At 40.0% G+C, this 25417-nt stretch overlaps 2 protein-coding genes across 7 annotated transcripts in view; one reads left to right on the top strand and one right to left on the bottom strand.

Moving 5' to 3' along the window:
- RNF152 (ring finger protein 152) overlaps positions 1 to 25417 on the top strand; it is a 945877-nt gene that overhangs the window by 354518 nt on the left and 565942 nt on the right. The window lies entirely within an intron of this gene.
- Positions 1 to 25417, bottom strand: part of CDH20 (cadherin 20) — a 223938-nt gene that overhangs the window by 8797 nt on the left and 189724 nt on the right. For both annotated transcript variants that reach the window (XM_024236041.3, XM_054538036.2), the window contains exons 7-10: positions 18728 to 18981; positions 10326 to 10462; positions 7849 to 7970; positions 1823 to 1940 (exon numbers count right to left, since the gene is read on the bottom strand). In XM_024236041.3, coding sequence (XP_024091809.1) covers positions 1823 to 1940; positions 7849 to 7970; positions 10326 to 10462; positions 18728 to 18981 — 631 coding nt within the window. The remainder of the gene's footprint in view (positions 1 to 1822; positions 1941 to 7848; positions 7971 to 10325; positions 10463 to 18727; positions 18982 to 25417) is intronic.

Raw genomic sequence — 25417 nt, 5'->3', positions numbered from 1 at the left:
GTTCTCCTGCCTCAGCCTCCCAAAGTGTTGGAGTAACAGGCATGAGCCACTGTGCCTAGACTTGTTCAGTTTTAAAATGAGCCTCAGTAAAGGATACTCGTGAGATGAATTGTCATTTGGAGATTAAGAGTTCATGCTTTCTGTTGAAGATGTGCTGACTTCTGTTTTGGGAAACCTTCCAAGAGATGAGTCACGTCTTACTATAGTCATCCAGTGCTGGTGGCCCATCTTTTTAAGGAATTGGTTCCATAAGTTGGTGCCCAAAGTCCTCTTTAAGAAATTTGCAGCATTTTGCTGCATTTTGTTTCACTTATTAGAATGATAGCTTAGCTGAACAGTTGAAGAAAAAATATAATGTGTTACAATGTGTTATTTTTTCCCCCCCCCGGGGTTGCCTTTGTAAAGCCAATCCTAGGTTGAAAGCACTTTTTTGCGGGAATAGTTTCCCTGCGAAGCAGATAAATGAATAGTTCAAAATTTTGACCCAATAAAAACTTCAGGATATTTAATTGAAGTATTTTTGCCTTTATAATTCATATTACCATTCCTTCCAGAATTATTATGGTATTTTTATGATGACATGTAGGAGGTTGAAGGGATGACTTAGAAGAATGCTTTCCCATTTAGAAGAAAACAGGTTTGAGATTCTCAAGTTTTACAGCAGAAAACTGTCATGTGGGGTTGAAGTAATACTTTTAATCTCAAATAATTGATGTTTGAAACTAAAACCAGGCGTGCCTAACCTAATCATGACTTTTTGTTACCCTTTGCTTAGATTTTTACAAAGTGGCAATTAATATTTTAGAATCGAAATGAAAATGAGGCTACTGCAGTCTCGAGAAGTGATGACCTTCCCAGGGTCAGATGGCTAGCTGGCAGCAGAATTAACAACAGATGAGGTTCATTTGACAGTTTAACTTATTTTTTCCATTGCCCTGACCTTTTATTTTTCTTTTGAAGCAAATCATCTGGCTACAGAACAAAAGTCCTTCCTTTTCCCATCTGTGCCCAAAGAAGACTGTGCTGGGTCTGTGAGCCCCTTAGCTGGTCTGAATGCTTGTTGGAAAAGAGGGGCCTAGAATTCTGTTCCATCAAAGCTATAGTGGGGAACAGTTTCTGGATAGGGAACCCTACCTGAAAGTATGTCTCTAAATCATTCTAAAGTAATAAAGCTGTTTCAGTGCCAAAACTGTGTTTATGGTCCTATATTTGCCCTTTGTTATCTCTATTACTTATCCTTTGTCTCCTTTTTGTTTGGAGAGCTTTTTACTGTTTCCTGCTTTGATCCCTGCCTAGAAATGTGCCCCCACGGTTTTTTAAATTTTATTTTATTTTTATCCTGGGTCACTTTCTTTCTCAGATTTTTCCCATTGTTACAGAACATATGAACAGGGCTGCTACCAGTGGGAATGAAGGATTTTGCCTCTGTGCTTTGCAGTGTTTCTGGCACAGGACAGGCACTCAGTAAACATCTGTCAACTTACTGACTGAATGAGTTTTAGAGTTGGCAAAGGGTTCTCTGTGTTTGTTGTTCTGAAACAAAACTTTAAAAGACACTGTGAGGCTGGGTGCAGTGGGTCATGCCTGTAATCCTAGCACTTTGGGAGGCTGAGACGGGAGGATTGCTTGAAGCCAAGAGTCCAAGACCAACCTGGCCAACATAGACCTCCATCTCAAAAAAAAAACCAAAAAAACAATTATTAACATCCTCCCTGCTGGTAAGGAGCAGGTAGCCTTTGACACTGTTTGCATAAGACAATAACTCAAAGTAGCTGGCCTATGCTGTAGAAAAGCATAGTTAGCCAACCATCCGCCTGATTACCTTGGTTGTCCCTTATGGTAAAGTTGGGGTTGTTAGCAGCCTCAGGAGCCAAGCTGTAGTAGAAATGCTGACCATTGCGTGGGTCATCGTGGTCCACTGCACTCACTGTCTGGATCAGCTGAGGGAGGGACATGAAATCAGGTGAGCTGGAGCCAAAGGAAAAAGCACCAGGGCCCAGTTAAATCCCAAACCTGGAAACACAATGGTGGGTTGTTTTACTTTATGAGAAGGATATCATTGATATGGGAGAGGGGCAGGGAAATGCTGGGTAGAGAAGGGCAGGGTCCCTGGCGAGGGCTCCATCCTCTGGCCTGTGCCCACGGATCTAAGTGAGAATAGGGACTCCTGTTTTCGGGCCCAAATGTTGCATTTTCCAAGACCACTCTGGCCCCCATGCCCCCCATTCTGTACCCATATAAACCCGAGACCTTAGCGGGCACAGACACAAGCAGCTGGATGTTGAGAGGAGAAGAGCACACCAGCAGACACTGGCAGACTAGCAATGGTGGAATGATGCAGATGCCAAGGGAAGTTCAGCCCGGGACAGTTGGAGAAGAGTCTGGCCACTGGGCAGCCTGAATCTGGGGGAAGATCACCTTCCCACTCCATCCCCCGCTTCTGGCTTCCCATTCATCTCACTAAGAGCCACCTTCACCACTCAATAAACGTTGCACTCAGCCTTCCAGCCCATGTGTGATCTGATTCTTCCAGTTCACTGGGCAAGAACTCAGGCTGTCACACTGGCCGTCTGTCCTTGTGATAAGGCAGAGGGTCTATTGAGCTAATACAAGCCGTCTGCAGAAGGCATAGCTGAGAGCGAGCACACTGTAACACACGCCCACTTGGGCTTCAGGAGTCCTAGACGCTGCCATGGGGCCAGAGCACAAAAGCGCTCCCCATGGCTTCTGCACCTGCCCATCTGCATGCTTCCCCTAGGGGTTTGAGCAGCGGGGCACACCCCTGTTCTGCAAGGGGGATAAGGGAACTCTCCCGTTCCATATGAAACTTCCCTGCACAGTCTCCATGCCATCACACACCTCAGGATTTAATTTTGCTTTAGGGTTGGGCTTGAGTATGTTAGTAGGCATAGGATAAATGTTACCTAAATACTTCAGATGTTAGACATCAAAATAACATATATTCTTCCACCACGGCCAGCCGTTTCTAGGCAGTCTAAAAAATAAGAGACTTTGAGTTAAAGGGCTCGGGTGCCGCAAAGTCCTGCTTGACCCCATATTTTCTTCTCACCTCATCTACTTAACCTCATCACTGGCCCAATATTTCAGGGCTAAATTGCTGTCTTTAAGAAGCCCCTATTTAAGAATGACCATGACCTGAAGAGAAGTGAGTGACACATCGGCATTGGCCATGTCAGGTTAACAGAAAACAGACATGAGGGAATGGGTCACAGGGAGTCACATTTTGTTGGCAGGAGGGAGAGCTAGCAAAGATAGCACAGGATCCCCAGAGTGGAAATGCAGAACAGACAAGAGTCAGAAGCAGAACTCGGGAGTGGGGAGAGCAGGAGGTCAGGTGGCTTCTTCTTGGACTCACTGGCCACGTTTTGCCTTTTCCATAATGTTTTTCAAGGGAGTAAGTTGCATGAAGTCTGTGGAGACCATGATGTAAAAGCTATTAAAGAAATCTGTGTGAAACAGACGACTGGAACGGGAGCTGGCAGGCTGAGGGGGATACAGAAGAGGCATTGAACCGCAGCCTCCTTCATATGTGTTTCCTGTTGTACCAAGCAACAGCACAGACTACTCCTACCCATCTTGGGTTCAGCCCTGTAGACTTGCCAATCCTGCTGTTTAAAAGCCAGCTGTGCTTCTACCACCATAGGAACCGGGACATCAAAGGTCAGTTTGAGGTCCCAGGTGGGCTTGCTTAGTTTGTATTTCTTCATCTGTAAATTAGGGGAGCTAAAGCTACTCTCACAATATGCCGAAGATTAAATAACTGGGGGTGGTGGTGGGGGGAGCTCCCGTCAGGGGGCCTTTTGGACACTGTGTTGCTCAGATCCCCCTTCAATGAAGGATTTTTCCCCCAGTCACCTACCAGTCCCTTTGGGGATTGCCAATTGCAGAGAGCCACCTACCCACTCCTATGGTTTGGATGTTTGACCCCAGCAAATCTCACGTTGAAATCTGATCCCCATTGTTGGAGGTGGGGCCTGGTGGGAGGTATTGGGGTCATCCAGGTGGATCCCTCATGAATGTTTTGGTGCAGTCGTCCTGATAATGAGTTGAGTTCTTACTCTCTTTGTTCCTGTGATAGCTGATTGTTAGAAAGAGCCTGGCACCTTCCCCTTCTGCCTTGCTTCCCCTCACCATGTGATCTGCACATGTCGGCTTCCTTCCCCCTTCCTCCATGCGTGGAAGCAGCTTGAGGCCCTCCCTAGATGCAGATGCTGGCACCATGCTGCTTATACAGCCTGTAGAACCATGAGCCAAATGAACCTCTTTTCTTTATAAATTACCCACCCTCAGGTAATCCTTTATAGCAATACAAACTGACTAAGACACCCACGGTCACCACATCCTTCCAGGGCAACAGACATCCAGTGACTAATTAATGTGATAGTATACAGGTCTGCCTATCCCATCTCAACTTGGGGAAACTCTAGTTCTGGAACTCTCTGAGAAGTCAGCTGAGGCAGTTAGTCTGCCTGGCAGCTGGACTTCTTTTGCCCAGTCCTGCTTCCTTCGCTTCCCTCCCACAGGTGCTGGCCCCAACGACCCTCCTTAATAAACACCTTATACTGGAACTCCATCTCAGGGTATGCCTCCTGGAGACCCCAACTGTTGAAACTGAAAGTAGGGGGAATGGAGTTGCCAGGAAGGTGAGGTTCAGGAGAGTAATGGAGATCAACTTGCCCACAGCCAATCCTCGTATCAGTGCTGCTCATACTCCAGGATTACCCTCCTGTCCTATCCCGCCTGGAGACAGAGCTGGCACTTTTCAGCTTGCTTGTAGTGCTAAACACATAGAGAGGTAACATATTTCTTGAGGCATGTTACACATAGGTGATTCTATGTAACTTGATAAACATAGTTGGGAAAGTCGTTTCAGAATATCTGGCCTGCGTATTGTGTATATATTGGTGAGACTGGGGCCTGAGGCACAGAGCTGGTTGCTTACAGGGCTTTAAAGCATGAGTGAGTGAAGATACAAATCGCTAAGTCTGGGTTGGGAGCGCATGGCCCTCTCTCCTGCTCTCTGTTCTCCCAGCAGGTCAGATGTCTTCCTCAGCCCCACTTGTCATGCAATATTCTGCTCAGCTGGTTTCATTCCACCCTTGGTCATCACCAAGTATGTTATCTGATTTCTTTATGGGCTTCCTTCAGGGCTGCTTACTAAGAGGAAAGCATGTATCTGGACTTGTCAGACGTGAAGCTGACGATAGTGTCCAACAAGTAAACACAACGAGGCCCGATTCTTTATAAACCAGATGTATCTCTGAGCTGTATGCTTTTGAAAAATCTTCAAAACATTTCCCAGAGCCCAAATCAAAGGTTAATATTTTCAGTATCTTGGCCTAAAGGTGACAAATGGGACAGACTGAACTTGAAGTGAAAGATCTGTACTTCAGATCACTGTATAACAAACTATTAAAAGATGCATTTAGAAATGGGGACTATGTTTGTTTGATTACAAAAACAGGAGAGATAGTTAAAATGTTCTTCACTTGTTAGAATGCAACCTCTCCTACTCTGAAGCCCTTTAAAAGAGAGTGCTTTATTTTGGGGAGAGGGAGGTTTAATTTACTGTGCTACTTATCACCCTCTTTGTATTATAGATTAAAATTAGCTTATTTTATCATGACAAAATATTCATATAATTTTATAACATAAACAAAAGTTTATATTACATATATATAAATTTTATAATATAAAACAAAAATTATTAAAGACCCAAACCTCCTCACTTAAACTCAACTACCTTAGCACAGTAACTATACTATTTTTGCATCTTCCCTCTCGATCATTGTTCACTTGTAGTAATAATTTTACATGACTGAAAGCATGTAGGTGTAGTTTTTATACCTCCCTTCTTTACTTATAATAACATGGATCATTTCTTGGGCTGTAAATTCTGCATTGTAACTTTTATTAGCTACATAATATTTCAGGTCTTAGTAGACTAGAAATTCACTAGATGTGGAAAGAGAGTTATCCTAGACTTGTTGAAAAGAATTTTTTAGGAGGGCTATAGACCATTGCACCAAATTTCAAGGATTGACAGATAAATTTAGATCAGAATCGTGATGGAACATCTTTCTTCCCCTGAGGGACATAAATCACTTTTTGCTTTGGCTGAGTAAGCGGTAAAGATGTGTCATCGAGTCCATCTTTGGCGAGTTCAGGGAGCTAACATAAGTTTTGGTTATGCAGACCTAGTCTCTCTGTGCAGCAAGATGCTGGAGGTACTACTCCCAGGGAGTGAGAGAAGTGAATTTATATGGTTTGGCTGTGTCCCCACCCAAATTTCATCTTGAATTGTAGCTCACATAATTCCCACATGTTGTAGGAGGGACCTGATGGGAGATAATTGAATCGTGGGGGCAGTTTCCCCCATACTGTTTTCATGGTAGTGAATAAGTCTCACAAGATCTGGTAGTTTTATAAGGGGTTTCCCTTTTCACTTGGCTCTTAGTCTGTCTTGCCTGCCGCCATGTAAGATGTGCTTTTCGCCTTCCACCATGATTGTGAGGCTTCCCCAGCCACGTGGAACTGTGAGTCCATTAACCTTCTTTTTCTTTATAAATTACCCAGTCTTGGGTATGTGTTTATCAGCAGCATGAAAATGGACTAATACATGAAGGCAAAGTTAGATTACAGTCAGGGGCCTGAATTACCAATGCATGAGTCCCTGCCTTATCAATATGCGCTTCCCCAGCTTTCATGTTAAAATAGTGCAGCCCATTTGATCCAGCACCAGCATCCACAGGACAACAGGATACACTGGGGTGGGGACGGGGAGTAAATGAGGACTATTAGGGGATCTGTTGGGTTGCTGGGTCATAGGCAGGGCAGGAAAGCATCTTACAAAAGCAGGAGCAGAATGGAGGAGATGGACAAATTATAGGGCAGGCAACAGCCTGACACATGCATTGCTACATGGGCACTCCAAATGGAGTTCCAGATGTTTCTCAATTACACCACTTAGAATTTGATCAACTAAATATTCAGTTAGTTTTAAGGGCATACTTAAAAAATACACAAATATGTCTCTGAAGATTATGGAGGTATATTTCAAATAAGTAGACCTTTGTCCTTTCGGATTACTTTCCTCTCAAAACTTACCTGACATGAGCAGCACTAAGAAAATGGATGTTTTAATTGAGGGAGGAGAGAAGGTAGGTCATTATAGGTGGCAGCATTCTGAGATAGGCCAGGGAGTCCCTAAATAAGGTACTTCTTGCCAGAAGTTAAGAAAGGGAGGTGGAAAGATACAGAAAATAAACTTGTCCTACTGCAAAATATTTTGAGGAATTGGTACCACACTCAGGAAAAGAGCAGCTTTTTCCTCCTTTTCCTGGTCTTCCTGGTCCCTCACTTTCAGGCCTCAGAGCAGGTGTTACTGCCACTGGTGCTACACAATTCAGTTTCCAGGTGGACACATACCTTATACAGCCATCCTGTGCATCAAGCCACCCTCAAAGTGCTGTTTAGGCCATAAAAGGTAATGTAGGTTCCAAATAGTTGTCCTTTTGTTTTTTTACTTTTTTAGAGACAGGGTCTCACGATGTTGCCCAGGCTGGTCTCAAACTCCTGGGCTCAAGCTATCTTCCTGCCTTGGCCTCCAAAAATGCTAGGATTACAGGCATGAGCCACCACACCTAGCCTCAAATAGTTGTCTTAATAAATAAATGGTTGAAACCTGATATACGGGAATTGGGGACTCTGTTTTGTGAACTGTTCGTTTCTGGAGTCAAAATGGCTTTGACTGTGAATTTGGTTATCTAACAATTGTTTCCAGAAGTTAGGGGTTAAGCAGAGTGCACCACCCACAGGCCGCCTTACCTCTCCTGCCTTGGCGTTCTCACAGACAAAAGCTTCATAGAATCTGGGGAACTCCGGAGCATTGTCATTCACATCTAAGACTTTGATTGTGACAGGAACACTTCCAACCTGGGAGGGATTGTCTAAAGGGAACACAAGGAAAACCAAATCTGAGAGTTTAGTCATGCCAAAAGAAAAAAAAAAAAACAGAGTAATGGTCTTTGCTAGAAGTCGGTATTTACGACTGGGCGCGGTGGCTCATGCCTGTAATCCCAGCACTTTGGGAGGCCTAGGTGGGCGGATCACGAGGTCAGGAGATCGAGAGCATCCTGGATAACACAGTGAAACCCCGTCTCTACTAAAAATACAAAAAATTAGCCGGGCGTGGTGGCGGGCACCTGTAGTCCCAGCTACTAGGGAGGCTGAGGCAGGAGAACGGCGTGAACCCAGGAGTCGGAGCTTGCAGTGAGCCGAGATAGCACCACTGCAGTCTGGCCTGGGCAAAAGAGTGAGACTCTGTCTCAAAAAAAAAAAAAAAAAAAAAAAAAAGTAGGTATTTACTTGGTGAGTCTGGGTTTGAAAGGAGTGGATAAAGTACATGGAGATGGTAGCAAGAGCATAGGATCCATGTGTTGCCTACTAAGAGTGTGGCCGGACATGAGAAGTTTGGACAGAACAAGGTGTGTGTTGGTGAACGTTTGCTATCAGCAGTATGAAGGGAGGGGTGAGACAAAGGGAGCAAGTGTCACAAAACGAATCTTAAAAAGAGGTTTTCAGTCTCCCATTTGGCTCAGACTTCAAGTTCTGGAATTAAAGGCAGGTCATTTCTGTATTCTGGTCTTTAAAGGAGCCCATTGCCAATCGGATGCCTACTGTGTGGCACTGCTTGGCTTTCTTCCTGTGGAATCATCAGTTCTTTGAATTACATTTCCAAAGGTTTTGAGTTATTCACTGGAATAAAGATAACACTGCACATTTATTTCTGCTTAGGGACTAACAGGATATTACAGGATCAAACACACACCAAATCCATATCTTTGGCTGGGGTCATAGTCACTCATGGGGAACTGTGTCTTTGTGATCTGTGTCTTCTGCTTGGCGCTGCCATGCAGAGACAATTTCACAGCTCTGGTAGTGCTCCTCCTGTCTTTTTCTGTTTTGGTCACCACCCCAAGGAGACAAAACAGAAATTGCAAGACACAGAAATTATTCTTGGTTAATAATTTTACTAAATCCCAAAATGCATTGTTCTTCTGAATCATATTTTTCTTCCTTTCTTTCCCAAAAAATTATGCTGTACTCTTCCCCCCTAAATACTTTTATTGCTTAGTTACCAGAATGTGCTAGCAAAATTAAAATTTATTTATTCATTATAACAGTGGTGTTTGTCTAAGGAATAATGAAAATTCCAGAAAAGCATAGATGAATCCATGAATATGATCTGCAATCCTACTACCAGAGATATCCATTAGATATATGACATTATACAGCATGGGTGTCTAAAATTGGAGTTATACACCCTCCCCCTGACACACAAGTTACAGTTAAGCAAAATAGAAAAATCGAATTCAGAACATTAATATTTTAGGGTAAGGTTATCCTTTGTCATTGAATATGTTTTGAAAGCATCTGTATTATATTGTCATTTTACTATAGGTCATACCATAATTTATTTAATCTCCTATTATTAGATATTTAAGTAATTTCCATTTTCTCCTTATTTTAAAATAACATGGCAGTGGAAATTTTCACATTTAAATCTTTGTTGATATCTGTAATTATTTCCTTAATATGATGACTAGCAGTAGAATTCCTGAAAGAGTATAAATATTTTGGAGAATCTCAATACATATTGCCAAACTGCCCTCCTGAATGGCTGTTTAGTTATATAGCCAATAGCTTAGGGACTGCCATTTTTCGAAGCCTTTACTATCACCAGTATGAAAAAAAAAAGGAATGTAGTAGTATATAATCTAATTTTTATTACGTTTATAATATATATTAATCTAGTTATTAATTTTCCATTCCATTTATAAGTTTATTATGTTAATCAATTTGCCTTTTATTGTAAGATATCTCAAATTCTTGTGGGTATAGATATGTATATGTTTGTATAATAAGAGTGATATGTTATAAATGCTTCCTTTCATACAGTAATATTTTATACTTTTTGTACATTCACAATCATATTAAAGATTGAAAGCCTGTTAGATTTCTCAGGAATCTTCCCTTTTCCTCATAGCTACTTGGGATAAGAATGCTGTCTTTCACTGCTTTTCCATGTTTTGTTTGCTTTTATCTCTAGCACAGGACTAAGTATACAAGAGAGCCTCAAAAAAGTATTTGAACTGAATGCATTTACTTACTTGCATAAAGCATGATTTCCATTTCTTCCCTTAAAGGATATAATTTTTGTTACAACAAGTTCTAGAAACTTCCACTTTCTGTAACACCTATATTTTATCACTGCATGGAGACCAACTTACTGTGCTACTTACTCATTTCCATAGCAAGGACAGTGATATTATGCCAAGAAAATTCTTCCCGGTCTAGGGGTCTTGCTGTCATTAGGGCACCTGTTGTAATGTCAACATAGAAAAATCTTCCAGGGTCACTGCTTCTATCAATGGAGTATCTGCGGAAACATGGATTATGTACATCATTTGCATTTGGGTAAGCATATGACAGCATACCACATGAAACATGGTTCCACCACTTCTGAGTTATGGCTACTGGAAGACTGCATTCGTGGTTTTATTTGTTCAAAAACAAAAGTCACCTCCTCCTCCAATAAATAGAACAAATATTGCTTCAATTTTCTCATTCAAAAAATGAAATAAGCAGGGTGCCCACAGTCTTGGGGGAGTTTTAAGCTATTTAAATATTGGTTTATGCTATGTAATGCTTGGAATTACCCCAAGAATTTTGGGACATCCTGAGTATCAAGTCCTGTATATATTCGTTTAAAAAGAATTGTATTCAAATGAGTTCTCAAATGCTAATCTGAAACTAGAAAAGGAGAAGTGGTTCCAGTCCTTATAATTTGTGGTTCCAGTCCTTATAATTTGTGGTTCCAGTCCTTATAATTTGTATCAACTATTGAAAAGAAAAGCCTTGTACCAGGCCCTTTCTTAACATGCTGATGACCCACCTTCTGGCAAACACAATAATGATAATGTATTTGCTAGCTGGAGAGTCCTTAACTATGGTATGCTTTTAGCAGGATGGACCAGATCTGACTAGGTTGTTTACTGTAAATAAACCTAGAGTTTATAAATTTGTGGGGTATAGCCTGCTGGAAAATGTCATATAAGCTATGTAATTAATGATGTATAACAAGCAAATGTTCTATCACAAAAATGGATCTTTGCGTTCAAGCAATGCACTTCGTCCATTGCTTCTACCTTTCATGTTCAATCTGGACCAACATGCATCTTTATGCAAGAAAAGGTCATTTATAGGCACCTGTGCCTGACAGTTTCAGAGCTCTCCAAGGGGAGAATGACTCATATTTTGCTGTTGTCTGTATCATTTGAGCCGTTAGTTAACTAGGTCCTAGGTAGGATCTATATTTCCTGTTGAACCTGATTTGGCAATCCAATTCTGTTGTGTTATCTCACCTGTGTTATCTCATCTGGTCCCCATCTTGGAAGATTCAACAAATATGGATGGCGGCTCAGGCATGTGGATATTAAAAACCCTCCATAAGGGATTTTGATATGTAGCCATGATTGAGAACCATCAATGAGAACCTTATGTAGTCCTTGGTAAAGGCCAGGTAATTTTTATCATTTTTATATTTTAATTCTTTTTTTTTTTCTGAGGTGGAGTCTTGCCGTCTTGCCCAGGCTGGAGTGCAGTGGCATGATCTCAGCTCATTGTAGCCTCTGCCTCCTGGGTTCAAGGGATTCTCCTGCCTCAGCCTTCCAAGTAACTGGGATTACAGGTGCCTGCCACCATCCCTGGCTAATTTTTATATTTTTAGTAGAGACAAGGTTTTGCCACGTTGGCCAGTTGGGTCTCAAACTCCTGACCTCAAGTGATCCACCTGCCTCAGCCTCCCAAAGTGCTGGGATTACAGGTGTGAGCCACCGTGTCTGGCGATTTTTATTTTTTTAATTGACAAGTAATAATTATATATATTTATGGCATACAATGTGGTATTTAGATACATGTATACGTCATAGAATGATCAAATCAGGCTAATTAACATGTCTATTACCTCACCTATGTATTTGTTTTTTGCAATGATACCATTTAAAATATGTTCTTTTAGCTATTTTGAAATATACAATACATTATTATGAACTATAGTTACCATGCTGTGCAATAGATCACAGGAACTTACTACCCCTTACTGAAGCTTTGAACTTTTTGACTCTTTTCCCTTTTTACCCACCAGCCTCTGGCAATCACCATTGTACTATCTACTTCTATGAGTTTGACTTTCTTACATTCTGCATATAACTGAGATCATGTGGTATTTGTCTTTCTGTGCTTGGCTAATTTAGCATAATGTCGTCTAGATTCATCCATGTTGCAAATGACAGAATTTCTTTCTTTTTTAAAGCTGTATTGAATATTTAAGGCTGAAATGAATATTCCATTGTGTATGTATACCACATTATTTTTACCCATTCATCTGTTGATGGGCACTAAGGTTGTTTCTGTATCTTGGCTATTGTGAATAATGCTGCAGTGAATATGAAAGTAGAGAAATTCTTTGACATATTAATTCCAGTTCCTTTGGATATATACCCAGAAATGGGATTGTTGGATCATATGGTAATTCTCTTTTTAGTTTTTTGAGGAACCTCCATACTGTTTTCTAAAATGGCTGTACTAACATTCTCATCAACAGTGTGCAAGGGTTCCCTTTTTCTACACACCCCAGCCAACACTTATGTTTCATGTTTTTGACAACAGACATTCTAACATGTGTGAGGTGATATCTCATTGTGGTTTTAATTAGCATTTTCCTGATGATTAGTGATGTTGAGCATTTTTTCATGTATCTATTGGTCATTTGTATGTCTTCTTTTGAGAAATGTCTGTTTAGGCATTTTGCACATTTTTTTTAACAGGGTCATTTGTCCTAATTTTGAAATAATATTATAAAGCTATAGTAATTAAAACAGCTGGAATTAAAACAGACACATCAACTAAATAGGATAGAGAGCTGAGAAATAAACTCATGGGTCTACAGTGAATCAACTGATTTTTGACAAAGATTTCAAGAACACATAATGGGGAAAGGACAGTCTCTCCAATAAAGTGTTGAGAAAACTAGATACCCACATGCAGAAGAATGGAAATGGACCCTTATCTAACCCCTTATACAAGAATCAACTTAAAATGGATTAAAGACTTAAATGTTAAGGCCTGAAACCATCAGACTACTAGAAGAAACCTTAGGGGAAAAGCTCCACAATGTTGGTCTGGGCAATGATTTCTTGGATATGACCCCAAAAGCACATGCAAAAGCAAAAATAGACAAATGGGATTGTATCAAACTAAAAACTTCTGCACAACAAAGGAAACAACAGAGTGAAGAGACAACCCACAAATTGGAAGAAAATATTCTTTTCATAAAATAAGGGGCTAATATCCAAAATATATAAATAACTCAATAACAAGAAAACAACCCTAGTTTTAAAAGACCAGTAATTACAATAGCTGCCATTTGCTGAATATCAGGCACTTTACTATGTACTAAATAAACAGCTTCTTTTAAAATTTTTCCAACATCTCTGGGAGGTAGTTATTATCCCAATCAACAGATAAGGAAACTGAGGCTTAAATAAGTCACTTTTTTTTCTTTCTTTAGAAATGGGTTCTCTTCCTGTCATCCAGGCTGGAGTGGTGCAATGGCATGACCAAACTCACTGCAGCCTCAAACTCCTCGGCTCCAGTGATCCTTCTGCCTCAGCCTCCTGAGTAGTTGGGACTAGAGGCAGGTACCACCCCACTTGGATAATTAAAATTTATTTTATATTATTTTAAAAGACAGAGTCTTGCTGTGTTGCCCAGGCTGGCCTCAAACTCCTCAAACTCCTACACTCAAGTGATTTTCCTGCTTCAGTCTCCCAAGTAGCTGGGATTATAGGCATGAGCCACTGCAACTAGCGGAAGTCACTTTTATGCAATTACACAGGTAATAATTTACAGAGATAAGACTTGAAGCCATCTTTATGGAGTTATAACTACTGTGTTTGATTTGAAGCCATATATACAAAGTTATAACTACTATGTTCTTACAAATTATTTAAATAGGGACTGGGAAATATATTGGGTTCAAAATTTGATTTAAAGTTGCCAGCAACTGCAATCCATATCTTAACATTGTGGAGACGGAGAAGCAGCAATTTTGGAAGGAATAAATATTTTCTTTACTATAGTGCATTGTTTTTCAGATGTAGCTTAGTGGATTGTGAAATCAATTTGGTGGGTTATGATTAGCATAGAAAGAAAATGAAATAGAATAGAATATATGCATGCCAGACTATCACATGCAGTAAGGGTAAATATTGATGTAAAGCTTTTGTTTTATATATATGTGTGTGTGTGTATATATATATATACACAATACACACATATACAGTTGTGCATATATATCTATTGTTGGTAAAATATCAAATACAATGTATATCTTTTTCTGCAGAGATTCAGGATGACTATTTAGGAATTCGGAATTAAAGAAAAAGCTGATGAGTAAGAGCTAGAGAAATCAGAATCATTTAAGTTACGACTCCCTAAGAGTTAGAAAATTTAAGGAAGAAAATTAATGTTTCTCTCTGCCTGTGACCCTATTTAATGAACATTCACTGTATGCCAGGCACTGCTCAGCACACATCACCTATATGGATTCATTTAATCTTTACAATAACACCATGAGGTAGGCACCATTATGATCCTTGTTTTACAGGTAAGAAGTCTGAGGAGTAGAGAGGTTAGGTCCCTTGCCCAAGTTCACAGTGCTGGGAATCAAGCCCAGGCAGTCTGGCTGCAGGTTCTGCTCCCAGCTACCAGGCCATGCTGCCTTATTGACACATAGTCTATAAGAGATTGTCTAAGGAAACAAGACTTTATCTTTTAAAGATAAGAGTATTAGTCCGTTCTCACACTGCTAATAAAGACATATCCAAGACAGGGTATTTATAGGGAAAGAGGTTTATTTGACTCACAGTTCAGCATGGCTGGGAAGGCCTCAGCACACTTACAATCGTAGTGGAAAGGGACGAAAACATGTCCTTCACATGGTGGTAGGAGAGAGAATAAGTGCCAAGGGAAGGGGGAAGCCCCTTATAAAACCATCAGATCTCGTGAGAACTCACTCACTATCATGAGAACAGCATGGGGGAAACCACCCCCATGATTCGGTTATCTCTACCTGGTCCCGCCCTTGACACATGGAGATTATTACAATTCAAGGTGAGATTTGGGTGGGGACAGAGAGCCAAATCACATCAGAGTGACAGCAAATAGTTGCCTTTTTAATAAAGAAAAACATGCTTCAGAGTTCATTTAAAATGGACTAGATTATTACTTTTTAAGCATAAATTGTTATTTAGTTTTAAAGTTTACTATTTTCAGAATTGAATTTTCTCTAAAATTTAAAAAAAAAAAAACACTGATTGGCTCATGACAGTCTTCTCTTTCAGCTCCCCACACATGCAAAGAGCCAGCCATGTGGTCCACAGAGCCATGTCCCTGATGGCAGCTCTCCAGGCTGCAGGCATGATGCCCAGGGGAGAGGCAGCCTATGATATAGCAGCTTTCTATACTCAGACCTATGGCACTGTAGCGAATGTCACAGATGGCATGGGAGAGGGAATGATAGAAATAACTAACCCACAGGACCCCTGACAGCACTGCCAGGCTGACACACCAGGAGCCTTCCTCAGAGAAGCCTCCCTCATCAAGGGGAATCCCTCTCTGATTTCCCCATTTGGGCCTGAATTGAGGGAATAATAGCCTTTGTTTCCCTGAATGGGATGCTGGGTCAATTTTCAGGAGGTAGGAGAAAAATTAAAGGTGTAGATACAGATGGAAAACGAGGAAATTGGGACACACTTGTGAATTATGTAGGTGGTTTTCTTTTCTTAACCATTACATTCTAACCTCCTATGAGCAGAATCAGCATCATGCAGGTACAAAGTTGCCCAGAGCCAGCAGTAGCTGGTGCTTTCTGGGCTCCCTGCTTGTCGCTTAGCTGAGGACATCCTCTGAATTTGGGAGCAATTTGGAGGTGGGGTGTCATGAGCAGGCTGGTTAAATCCACACACATTCTGGGAAGGAACTGGGGGGCAGGCAGTTTCCACATCAGCAGAAGCCTCTTTCAGTTGCCAAATGGCTCAGTATCCTGCCTGCCAAAAAGTCCTCGATCATGTATTAAAAAATCAGGGGATCCAAACATTGCCTCTTCATGTAAATATCACTAAATCTGGAGATTTTGTTTTGGGGATTATAAGTAAATGAGGACCAGCATATATTCCTGAACACACCATCAACTTTCTAGAAAGGAGATTATAAAAGTCCTAATAATTTGTTAAATGGCCTTTTATCTGTAACATTTTAACTTCAGGTGATGTGTTGATTTTTTGAATTATTTAATAGATATTTTCTCTTTAAGAATATAAATCTCATTTATTCTTTGTAACAAAAATGCAGATGATGAATTAGCCATGTAGCATATAACTATATACATTATTTTAAAAGAAAGTAACTTTAATATGAAAAATAAGGATAAGAAGAGCAGTTTGGTGAAAGATAACAGAAGAAAGGAATTCCCAAATGGGTTTTTAAATGACAGCCAGAGAGTTCATTAAGTGCTTTTCCCTCTGAGAGTCTAGGACCCCCAGTGTTCTTCCTGGGTCCAGGGACCATTCTTTGTTGCTATTGGATAGTACAAAGAGTCAGAGACCTCATACCTAGCAATAAGAATTCCTCTCTTTCTTTGCAACCAAAATGCAGAAGGAGAATTATCCCCAGATCTGATCATTGGAATTTTGCATTGTCCCCTGTGCCTGAGCCATGTCTTACTACCTCTGGCCTTGTGGCCTTGTTCTCACCAATTTTCATCTCAGGATCTGCAGTCCTGCCCCAGAACAGCCCAGTGGACCCTGCCCTGTGCCTCTGGCCTGTTCACTCTTGCATTCATCCTGCCTGGGTTCTAGTGGAGTAGCCAGACACTCCAATATGAACCTCCCTGATGCTAACGGATGTGCTGGCCAATTGATAGTTTTCAATTGGTCATCATCTGAAGCAGCATTTTCTGTTAGCCAGACAAGATTTTTATTTTGTCTACCTCATTTTAACTTCATGTCAGTGGTGAAAGTTTTATTCTTTAAAGTTTCTCTCATAGGGTCTTCTGTTATAGGAATAGATTAATTAGCCTATGGTGGATTAATACATATATAATTAATAAATTAGGATCGGAAGGTATATATTCTTGGCTTCTGAAAATACACACTTAAAATGTTTTGTTTTCATTGTGATTGCTTTGGGGATAATATGGTTGACTAATCTCTCCCCATCCTAGTTTATATTTAAAAAGCTTCAGGTTGAAATACAACATCTATAAAGTTGTTACATAATACATTAGTTGTCTTTGAAAAAATCAAATATCAGAGTTCAAATAAAATAGTTTTTGCCATTTTAATGCCTGAACATGTAAAATGTTTACTGGTTGGTTAGAGGAAGTGAATTTGCCCCTAGTACGGTTATTCTTTGGAGAAAGCCGTTCTTGTTAAACTACAGAAGCACGTTTTCATTAAATACAAAACAGCACTAAGTGAGTGAAGCAGCCAGCTTACAGAAAACGCATTTGATAAAGTGCGGTATGTTTAACATGTGTTATCTACACCAAAGCCCCAGATTCATTTTACTGTGTGGCTTTCAACAATTAATGTGACAGATGGCTTCCGACAGCCTTGGAATTCTGATCTTTTGTGTCAAGCCTCATAGGTTTGGCAGCTGCTCTGGAAGGTTGTGGTGTCAACCTGTCCATCAACTATTTGCACTTTGGTTCCAGTTGATGAGAGATGGCAATGACTGTAAGAGCAGTTCTCATCTTCTTGAGCGGAAGCATCTTGGTTGGAATCTTTAATTCCAAAACATGCTTTGGAGAGATAGATATGTGGTATTGCCATACAGAGACCTATCTATCTGGCCAGTCTACAAGGCATTGAAGTTGCTGACAACAGAAGTAGTTTCTATGTTTGCTCTTTCTATAGTATGTGGAATGTATATAGTATATATTGTTTTCCCCAGTTTTAAAAAGTAAAACATGTCAAAGATTCATAAAAGATGGAAGAATGCATAATGATTTCCTTTATGTTTACCACTGAGAGTCAATGGATTTTAACATTTTGACATCATGTGTCTGATTATACTTTATCTGAATCAGTAGCTCTCAACCTGGGGTGATTTTGCACCACTTCCCTGGACATTTGGCAATATCTGGGGACATTTTAGGTGGTTACAACTCAGAGAGTGCTACTGCATTTCGTGGGTAAAGGCCAGAGATGCTGCTAAACATGGTTCAGTGCACAGGAGAACCCCTCCACAACACAGAATTATCCACCCGCAAATGTCAACAGGACCATGATTGAGAACTAAGGGATGTGTGTGTGTGTGTGTGTGTGTATGTGTATGTGTGTATGTGTAAGTGTGTCTCAACCAATTGAAAGTGAGTTGTAAACATAATGACACTTCACTTCTAAATAACCTGGCAAGGCCATGTTATTTAAGGAAAAAAAAAACAACACAAAAAACTCAGAGGAGAGTCTCCAGAAATGGGATAGAGAAGAAAGAAACAAAGGGAAAAGTGCTAGAAAATTACATACAAGGGAAGGGAAGATTCCAGCATATAAGGAAAAGGTGAAATCTGTGGAAAAACCTGATTGAGTTGTTGGTCACATCTGGGTCCTTGGCAGAAATGATCTGTATGGTTGTTCCAATCACCACATCCTCAGGCACCTCCACAAAGTAAAAGCCAGGTTCAAACACGGGGGGCTCATCCACATCTTCCACACTGATGTGCACTGTTGTTGTGTCCTGAAATGGGCCCAAGTTCAGAAAACGCATCTCTAGGTGAGGATTGGCTCCCTCCACCTTTAAGGTGTAGCTTTTCTTGCTTTCAAAACTCAGGGGCTGAAAAGTAATGACAGGAAAATTGATTCATTACTGAGGTTCAAGATTCAAAATATGTCAAGGTTCAAAAGGATGCCCAATATTGATGGCTGGTGGGAAGATTCTCCAATTCATTAAGTGGGAAAAAGGTAAAGGGGAAAGAAGGGAAATCTTTGTCTTGTTCTGTAGTTCTTGGTCTTAATGTCAGTTTCAACACTTTGGGTAAAGAAGGTAAGATATCAGTCACTGCAGAGATAGTTGAGGAAGCCAGTTTGATAACAGTTTGCCCATTTATTCTGGGGCAAACTTGGCTTTAACTTATCTACCCTTCAATCAGCCTGGTCTTTAGAGAGATCCGAGGAATCCCCTCACTCCTGGGCCCAATTTGCCTGGGACTGTCTCAGTTCTAAAATGAAAAGTTTCATTTCCTAGGACTCTATTCTGTCCCAGGCAAACCAGGATGGTTGGTCACATTATCTTTAGAGGTGCTTGCTCATTTGAAAAGACTTCACAACAATTAAGAGCAAGTTTGTATTCCAAACACAAACTTCCATATATATTCCATATCTATTCTATCTATCTATCTATCTATCTATCTATCTATTAGAATATTCATGCAACTGAGGCCTAGGCTTTTGTTTTTTTCCTTAAAAAATTATTCTTGAGTACAAAGGCAATATTGATTCTTTTCAAGAAACTGTGCCACACAAGGTTCTCAGGTGATGTGTCAGATCAATGTTTGTATATTTAGTTCATCATGCACAATCCCTTTTATTGTTACTATTATTTTTTGAGACGGTGTCTCGCTCTGTCACCCAGGCTAGAGTGAAACAGTGTGATCTCAGCTCACTGCAACCTCCACCTCCCAAGTTAAAGCGATTCTCCTGCCTCAGCCTCCGAAGTAGCTGGGATTACAGGCATGTGCTACCATGCCTGCCTAATTTTGTATTTTTAGTAGAGACAGAGTTTCACCATGTTGGTCAGGCTGGTCTTGAACTTGTGATCTCAGATGATCCACCCACCTCAACCTTCCAAAGTGCTGGGATTACAGGCATAAGCCACCACACCCTGCTGACAATCCCCTTTAAAACCCTTATTTGACCTTTTAGAGTTGAAGAACCCAAGACTCAGGAAGCTCAGAAGCCTGGAGTATGCTGACGTGGTTACAGCTCATCCACAAGGACTTTAATTTTGTCTATAAAATTCCATCGCATAAAATACAATTTTTTTGGTTGTTCTCTTTTTTGATTTATTCCTATCTTCAGAAATTTTTTCAAAATAAATACAGTGCTCCAGGGCAGAACGTGAACTTAAAATGCTATTTCTGAAGACAATCTATTTTTGTTTAAAGCTGATGAACATGTGTGTTTTAAGCAACAAGTATTTCAGAACATCTCGGAATGTTAAGTCCCACAAAATAAAAGTGGTTAGCAAAGCAGTTACTAGAACTTAAAAGTTGTGTGTCAACATAGCAATAACTTACATTTTTCTAGCTAAACATCACTTTTTTCATAAAATATGTTGAATGGCAGCACATTTCATGTTAGAGAGAGGCATGTACCCATTTAAACAACTGCTTTGCTTTTCAGAAAAAAATGTCGGTAGGTGTTGCTTTAACTAGATTTGTTCTTTTCTTTCTTTTTAAAAAAAAATCATCTCTACTAAAAATACAAAAATTAGCTGGGTGTGGTGGCACATGCCTGTAATCCCAGCTACTTGGGAGGCTGAGGCAGGAGAATCACTTGAACCCAGGAGATAGAGGTTGCGGTGAGCCGAGATCAAGCCATTGCACTCCAGCCTGGGCAATAAGAGTGAAACTCTGTCTCAAAAAAAAAAAAGTCAACTTTTTGGCCAGGAGCAGTGGTTCATGCCTGTAAACCTGACGTTGTAGGAAGCTGAGGTGGGAGGATCGCTTGAGGCCAAGATTTCGAGACCAGCCAAGACAACCTAATGAGACCTACATTGCTACCAAAAAAAAAAAAAAAATTAGCTGGGCATGGTGGCATGTGCCTGTAATCCCAGCTACTTGGGAGGCAGAGGCAGGAGGATGGTTTGAGCTCAGTTTAGAGTGAGCTATGATGGCACCACTGCACTGTAGCCTGAGTGACAGAGAGACACCTTGTCTCAAAAAAATTACATTAAAAATGGATACATAATAGATGTACGTATTTTCAGGGTACATGTAATAATTTAATGCATTCATATAATTGTTATTTTCAAATTTTAATAAAGTTTTTTTGTTTTGTTGCTGTTGTTGGGTTACTGCTTGTTTATCATTTACTTAGTAGCAGACATAGTGCTTCCTGTTTCATGGGTCACCAGCCATTTCCATCCAAACCAAGAAGCCCCATTCAAACCCAGACGCCCATCTCCACCAGCCAGCCTGCCTCCCTAGTTAGTTGTCATTGAAAAGGCAAGGTTTTCATAAACAGGGAAATCTGCCAGTCAGATTAATGATATATTTGAAGGACTATTTTACCAATTCATTTAATGCTTGCTCCCTAAATCAAAACATTCTTCTTTCCTGGTAGATTACATTTATACGCTTTTAAAATTCTTTATGTATTTGTAACACAGTTGTGTTACACTGTTGTTCGTGTTAGGTTTGAGCTAGGCAAAACTTGTTTTCCCTTTAATTTTAAATCATTTTTCTAATTTTGTGTGAAATTTGTATGTTTTTAAAAATAAGATATTTACATACATTTATATATTTACATACATTAAAATTTCTTTTTTAGTATAAAGTTTGCAGGTTTTGACTAGTGTATTCAGTCATGTGTCTACTGTGATAATCGAGCTATAGAGCTGTTTCAAAATGCCCGTGACCCTCTCTCTGTGCCCCTTTGTAGTCAGCCTCTCCCCTCACACCCAGCCCCTGGCCAACACTGATTCATGTATGTTCTGTCTCTATTGCAAGAATGTCATATAATGTCAGATAAATGACATTCAGTATGTAATCTTTTGAGTTAGGGTTCTTTCACTTAACATGATGCATTTGAGATTCATCCATGTTGCATGAATGAGGAGTTTTTTTTTAGACAGAGTCTCACTCTGTTACCCAGGCTGGAGTGCAGTGGCATAATCTGGGCTCACTGCAACGTCTGCCTCCCGGGTTCAAGCGACTCTTCTGCCTCAGCCTCCCAAGTAGCTGGGACTACAGGTGTGTGCCACCACGCCTGGCTAATTTTTGTATTTTCAGTAGAGGCGGGGTTTCACTATGTGGGCCAGGCTGGTCTTGAACTCTTGACCTCAGGTGATAGGCCCACCTTGGCCTTGGCCTCCCAAAGTGCTGGGATTACTGGCGTGAGCCACTGTGCCTGGTGAGTTTGTTTTTTTTTAATTTCCAAGTAGTATTTTGTTGTATGGATGCACAACAGATGATTTATCCATTCTTCACTAGAGATACATTTGTGTTTTTTTCCAATTTCTGACAGTTATGAGTAAACCTATAAATATTTACATAGAGGTTTTTGTGTGAGGATAAAATTTCATTTCAGTGGGGTAAATACCTAGGACTGGAGTTGCGGGATTGTATAGTAAATATATTTTTAACTTTATAAGAAACTTCCAAATGAATTTTCTGAAAGGCAGTACCAGTTTGAATTCCCACCAGGAGTGTATGAAAGCTCTAGTTTCTCCACATCTTTGTCAGCCCTTGGTTTTGCCAGTGTTAAAATTTTTATCTATCCTAGTGTGTGTTAAGTGGTATCTCATTGTGGTTCTGATTTGCACTTCCTTACTGCCTCGTGATACATCTTTCTATGTCTTCTTGAGGAGGTCTTTGTATATTTTATATTCAAGTCCATTATCAGACGTATGATTTGCAAATATTTTCTCCTAGTCTGTAATTTGTCTTTTCATTCTCTTAACAGTGTCCTTTATTATTATTATTATTATTATACTTTAAGTCCTGGGATACATGTGTAGAATATGCAGGTTTGTTACATAGGTATACCTGTGCCATGGTGGTTTGCTGCACCTATCAACCTGTCATCTACATTAGGTATTTCTCCTAATGCTATCCCTCCCCTAGCCCCCCACCCCTGACAGGCCCTGGTGTGTGATGTTCCCCTCCCTGTGTCCATGTGTTCTCATTGTTCACCTCCCACTTATGAATGAGAACATGCAGTGTTTAGTTTTCTGTTCATGTGTTAGCTTGCTGAGAATGATGGTTTCATCCATGTCCCTGAAAAGGACATGAACTAATCCTTTTTTTATGGCTGCATAGTATTCCATATTGTATATGTGCCACATTTTCTTTATCCAGTCTATCATTGATGGGCATTTGGGTTGGTTCCAAGTCTTTGCTATTGTGAACAGTGCTGTAATAAACATACGTGTGCATGTGTCTTTATAGTAGAAAGATTTATAATCCTTTGGGTATATACCCAGTAATGGGATTGCTGGGTCATATGGTATTTCTGGTTTTAGATCCTTGAGGAATCACCACATTGTCTTCCACAATGGTTGAACTAATTTATACTCCCACCAAGAGTGTAAAAAAGCATTCCTATTTCTCCACATCCTCTCCAACATCTGTTGTTTCCTGACTTTTTTAATGATCACCATTCTAACTGGCATAAGATGGTATCTCAATGTAGTTCTGATTTGCATTTCTCTAATGACCAGTGATGATGAGCTTTTTTTCATGTTTGTTGGCTGCATAAATGTCTTCTTTTGAGAAGTGTCTGTTCATATCCTTTGCCTACTTTTTGATGTGGTTGTTTGTTTTTTTTCTTGTAAATTTGTTTAAGTTCCTTGTAGATTCTGTATATTAGACCTTTGTCAGATGGATAGATTGCAAAAATTTTCTCCCATTCTATAGGTTGCCTGTTGAATTTGATGATAGTTTCTTTTGCTGCAGAGAAGCTCTTTAGTTTAATTCAATCCCATTTGTCAATTTTGGCTTTTGTTGCCATTGCTTTTGGTGTTTTAGTCAAAGCCTTTGCCCATGCCTATGTCCTGAATGGTATTGCCTAAGTTTTCTTCTAGGGTTTTTATGGTTTTAGGTCTTATGTTTAAGTTTTTAATCCATCTTGAGTTAATGTTTGTATAAGGTGTAAGGAAGGGGTCCAGTTTCAGTATTCTGCATATGGCTAGCCAGTTTTCCCAACATCATTTATTAACTAGGAAATCCTTTCCCCATTGATTGTTTTTGTCAGGTTTGTTAAATATCAGATGGTTGTAGGTGTGTGGCATTACTTCTGAGGCTTCTGTTCTGTTCCATTGGTCTATATATCTGTTTTGGTACCAGTACCATGCTGTTTTGGTTACTGTAGCCTTGTACTATAGTTCGAAGTCAGGTACTGTGATGCCTCCAGCTTTGTTATTTTTGCTTAGGATTGTCTTGGCTATACAGGCTCTTTTTTGGTTCCATATGAAATTTAAAGAAGTTTTTTCTAATTCTGTGAAGAAAGTCAATGGTAGCTTAATGGGGATAGCATTGAATCTATAAATTACTTTGGGCAGTATGGCCATTTTCACAATATTGAGTGTTCCTATCCATGAGCATGGAATGTTTTTTCATTTGTTTGTGTCCTCTCTTATTTCCTTGAGTAGTGGTTTACAGTTCTCCTTGAAGAGGTCCTTAATATCACTTGTAAGTTTGATTCCTAGATATTTTATTCTCTCTGTAGCAATTGTGAATGAGAGTTCACTCATGAATTGGCTCTCTGTCTGTCTATTATTGATGTATAGGAATTCTTGTGATTTTTGCACATTGATTTTGTATCCTGAGACTTTGCTATAGTTGCTTATCAGCTTAAGGAGATTTTGGGCTGAGATGATGGGGTTTTCTAAATATACAATCATGTCATCTGCAGACAAAGACAATTTGACTTCCTCTTTTCCTATTCGAATACCCTTTATTTCTTTCTCTTGCCTGATTGCCCTGGCCAAAACTTCCAGTACTGTGTTGAATAGGAGTGGTGGGTGAGGCCATCCTTGTTGTGGGCCAGTTTTCAAAGGGAATGCTTCCAGCTTTTGCCCAATCAGTATGATATTGGCCGTGGGTTTGTCATAAATAGCTTTTATTATTTTGAGATACATTCCATCAATACCTAGTTTATTTAGAGTTTTTAGCATGAAGGGGTATTGAATTTTATTGAAGACCTTTTCTGCACTATTGAGATAATCATGTGGTTTTTGTCATTGGTTCTGTTTATGTGATGGATTACATTTATTGATTTGCATATGTTGAACCAGCCTTGCATCCCAGAGATGAAGCCAACTTGATCATGGTGGATAACTTTTGGATGTGCTGCTGGATTCAGTTTGCCAGTATTTTATTGAGGATTTTCACATCGACGTTCGTCAGGAATATTGGCCTGAAATTTTCTTTTTTTGTTGTGTCTCTGCCAGGGTTTGGTATCAGGGTGATCTTGGCCTCATAAAGTGAGTTAGGGTGGAGTTCTTCTTTTTGTACTGTTTGGAATAGTTTCAGAAGGAATGCTACCAG

This window comes from Pongo abelii, chromosome 17 (genome assembly GCF_028885655.2).
Source record: "Pongo abelii isolate AG06213 chromosome 17, NHGRI_mPonAbe1-v2.0_pri, whole genome shotgun sequence".
NCBI classification, from domain to species: Eukaryota; Metazoa; Chordata; class Mammalia; order Primates; family Hominidae; genus Pongo; species Pongo abelii.
This window is presented reverse-complemented; position numbering and strand designations above follow the sequence as displayed.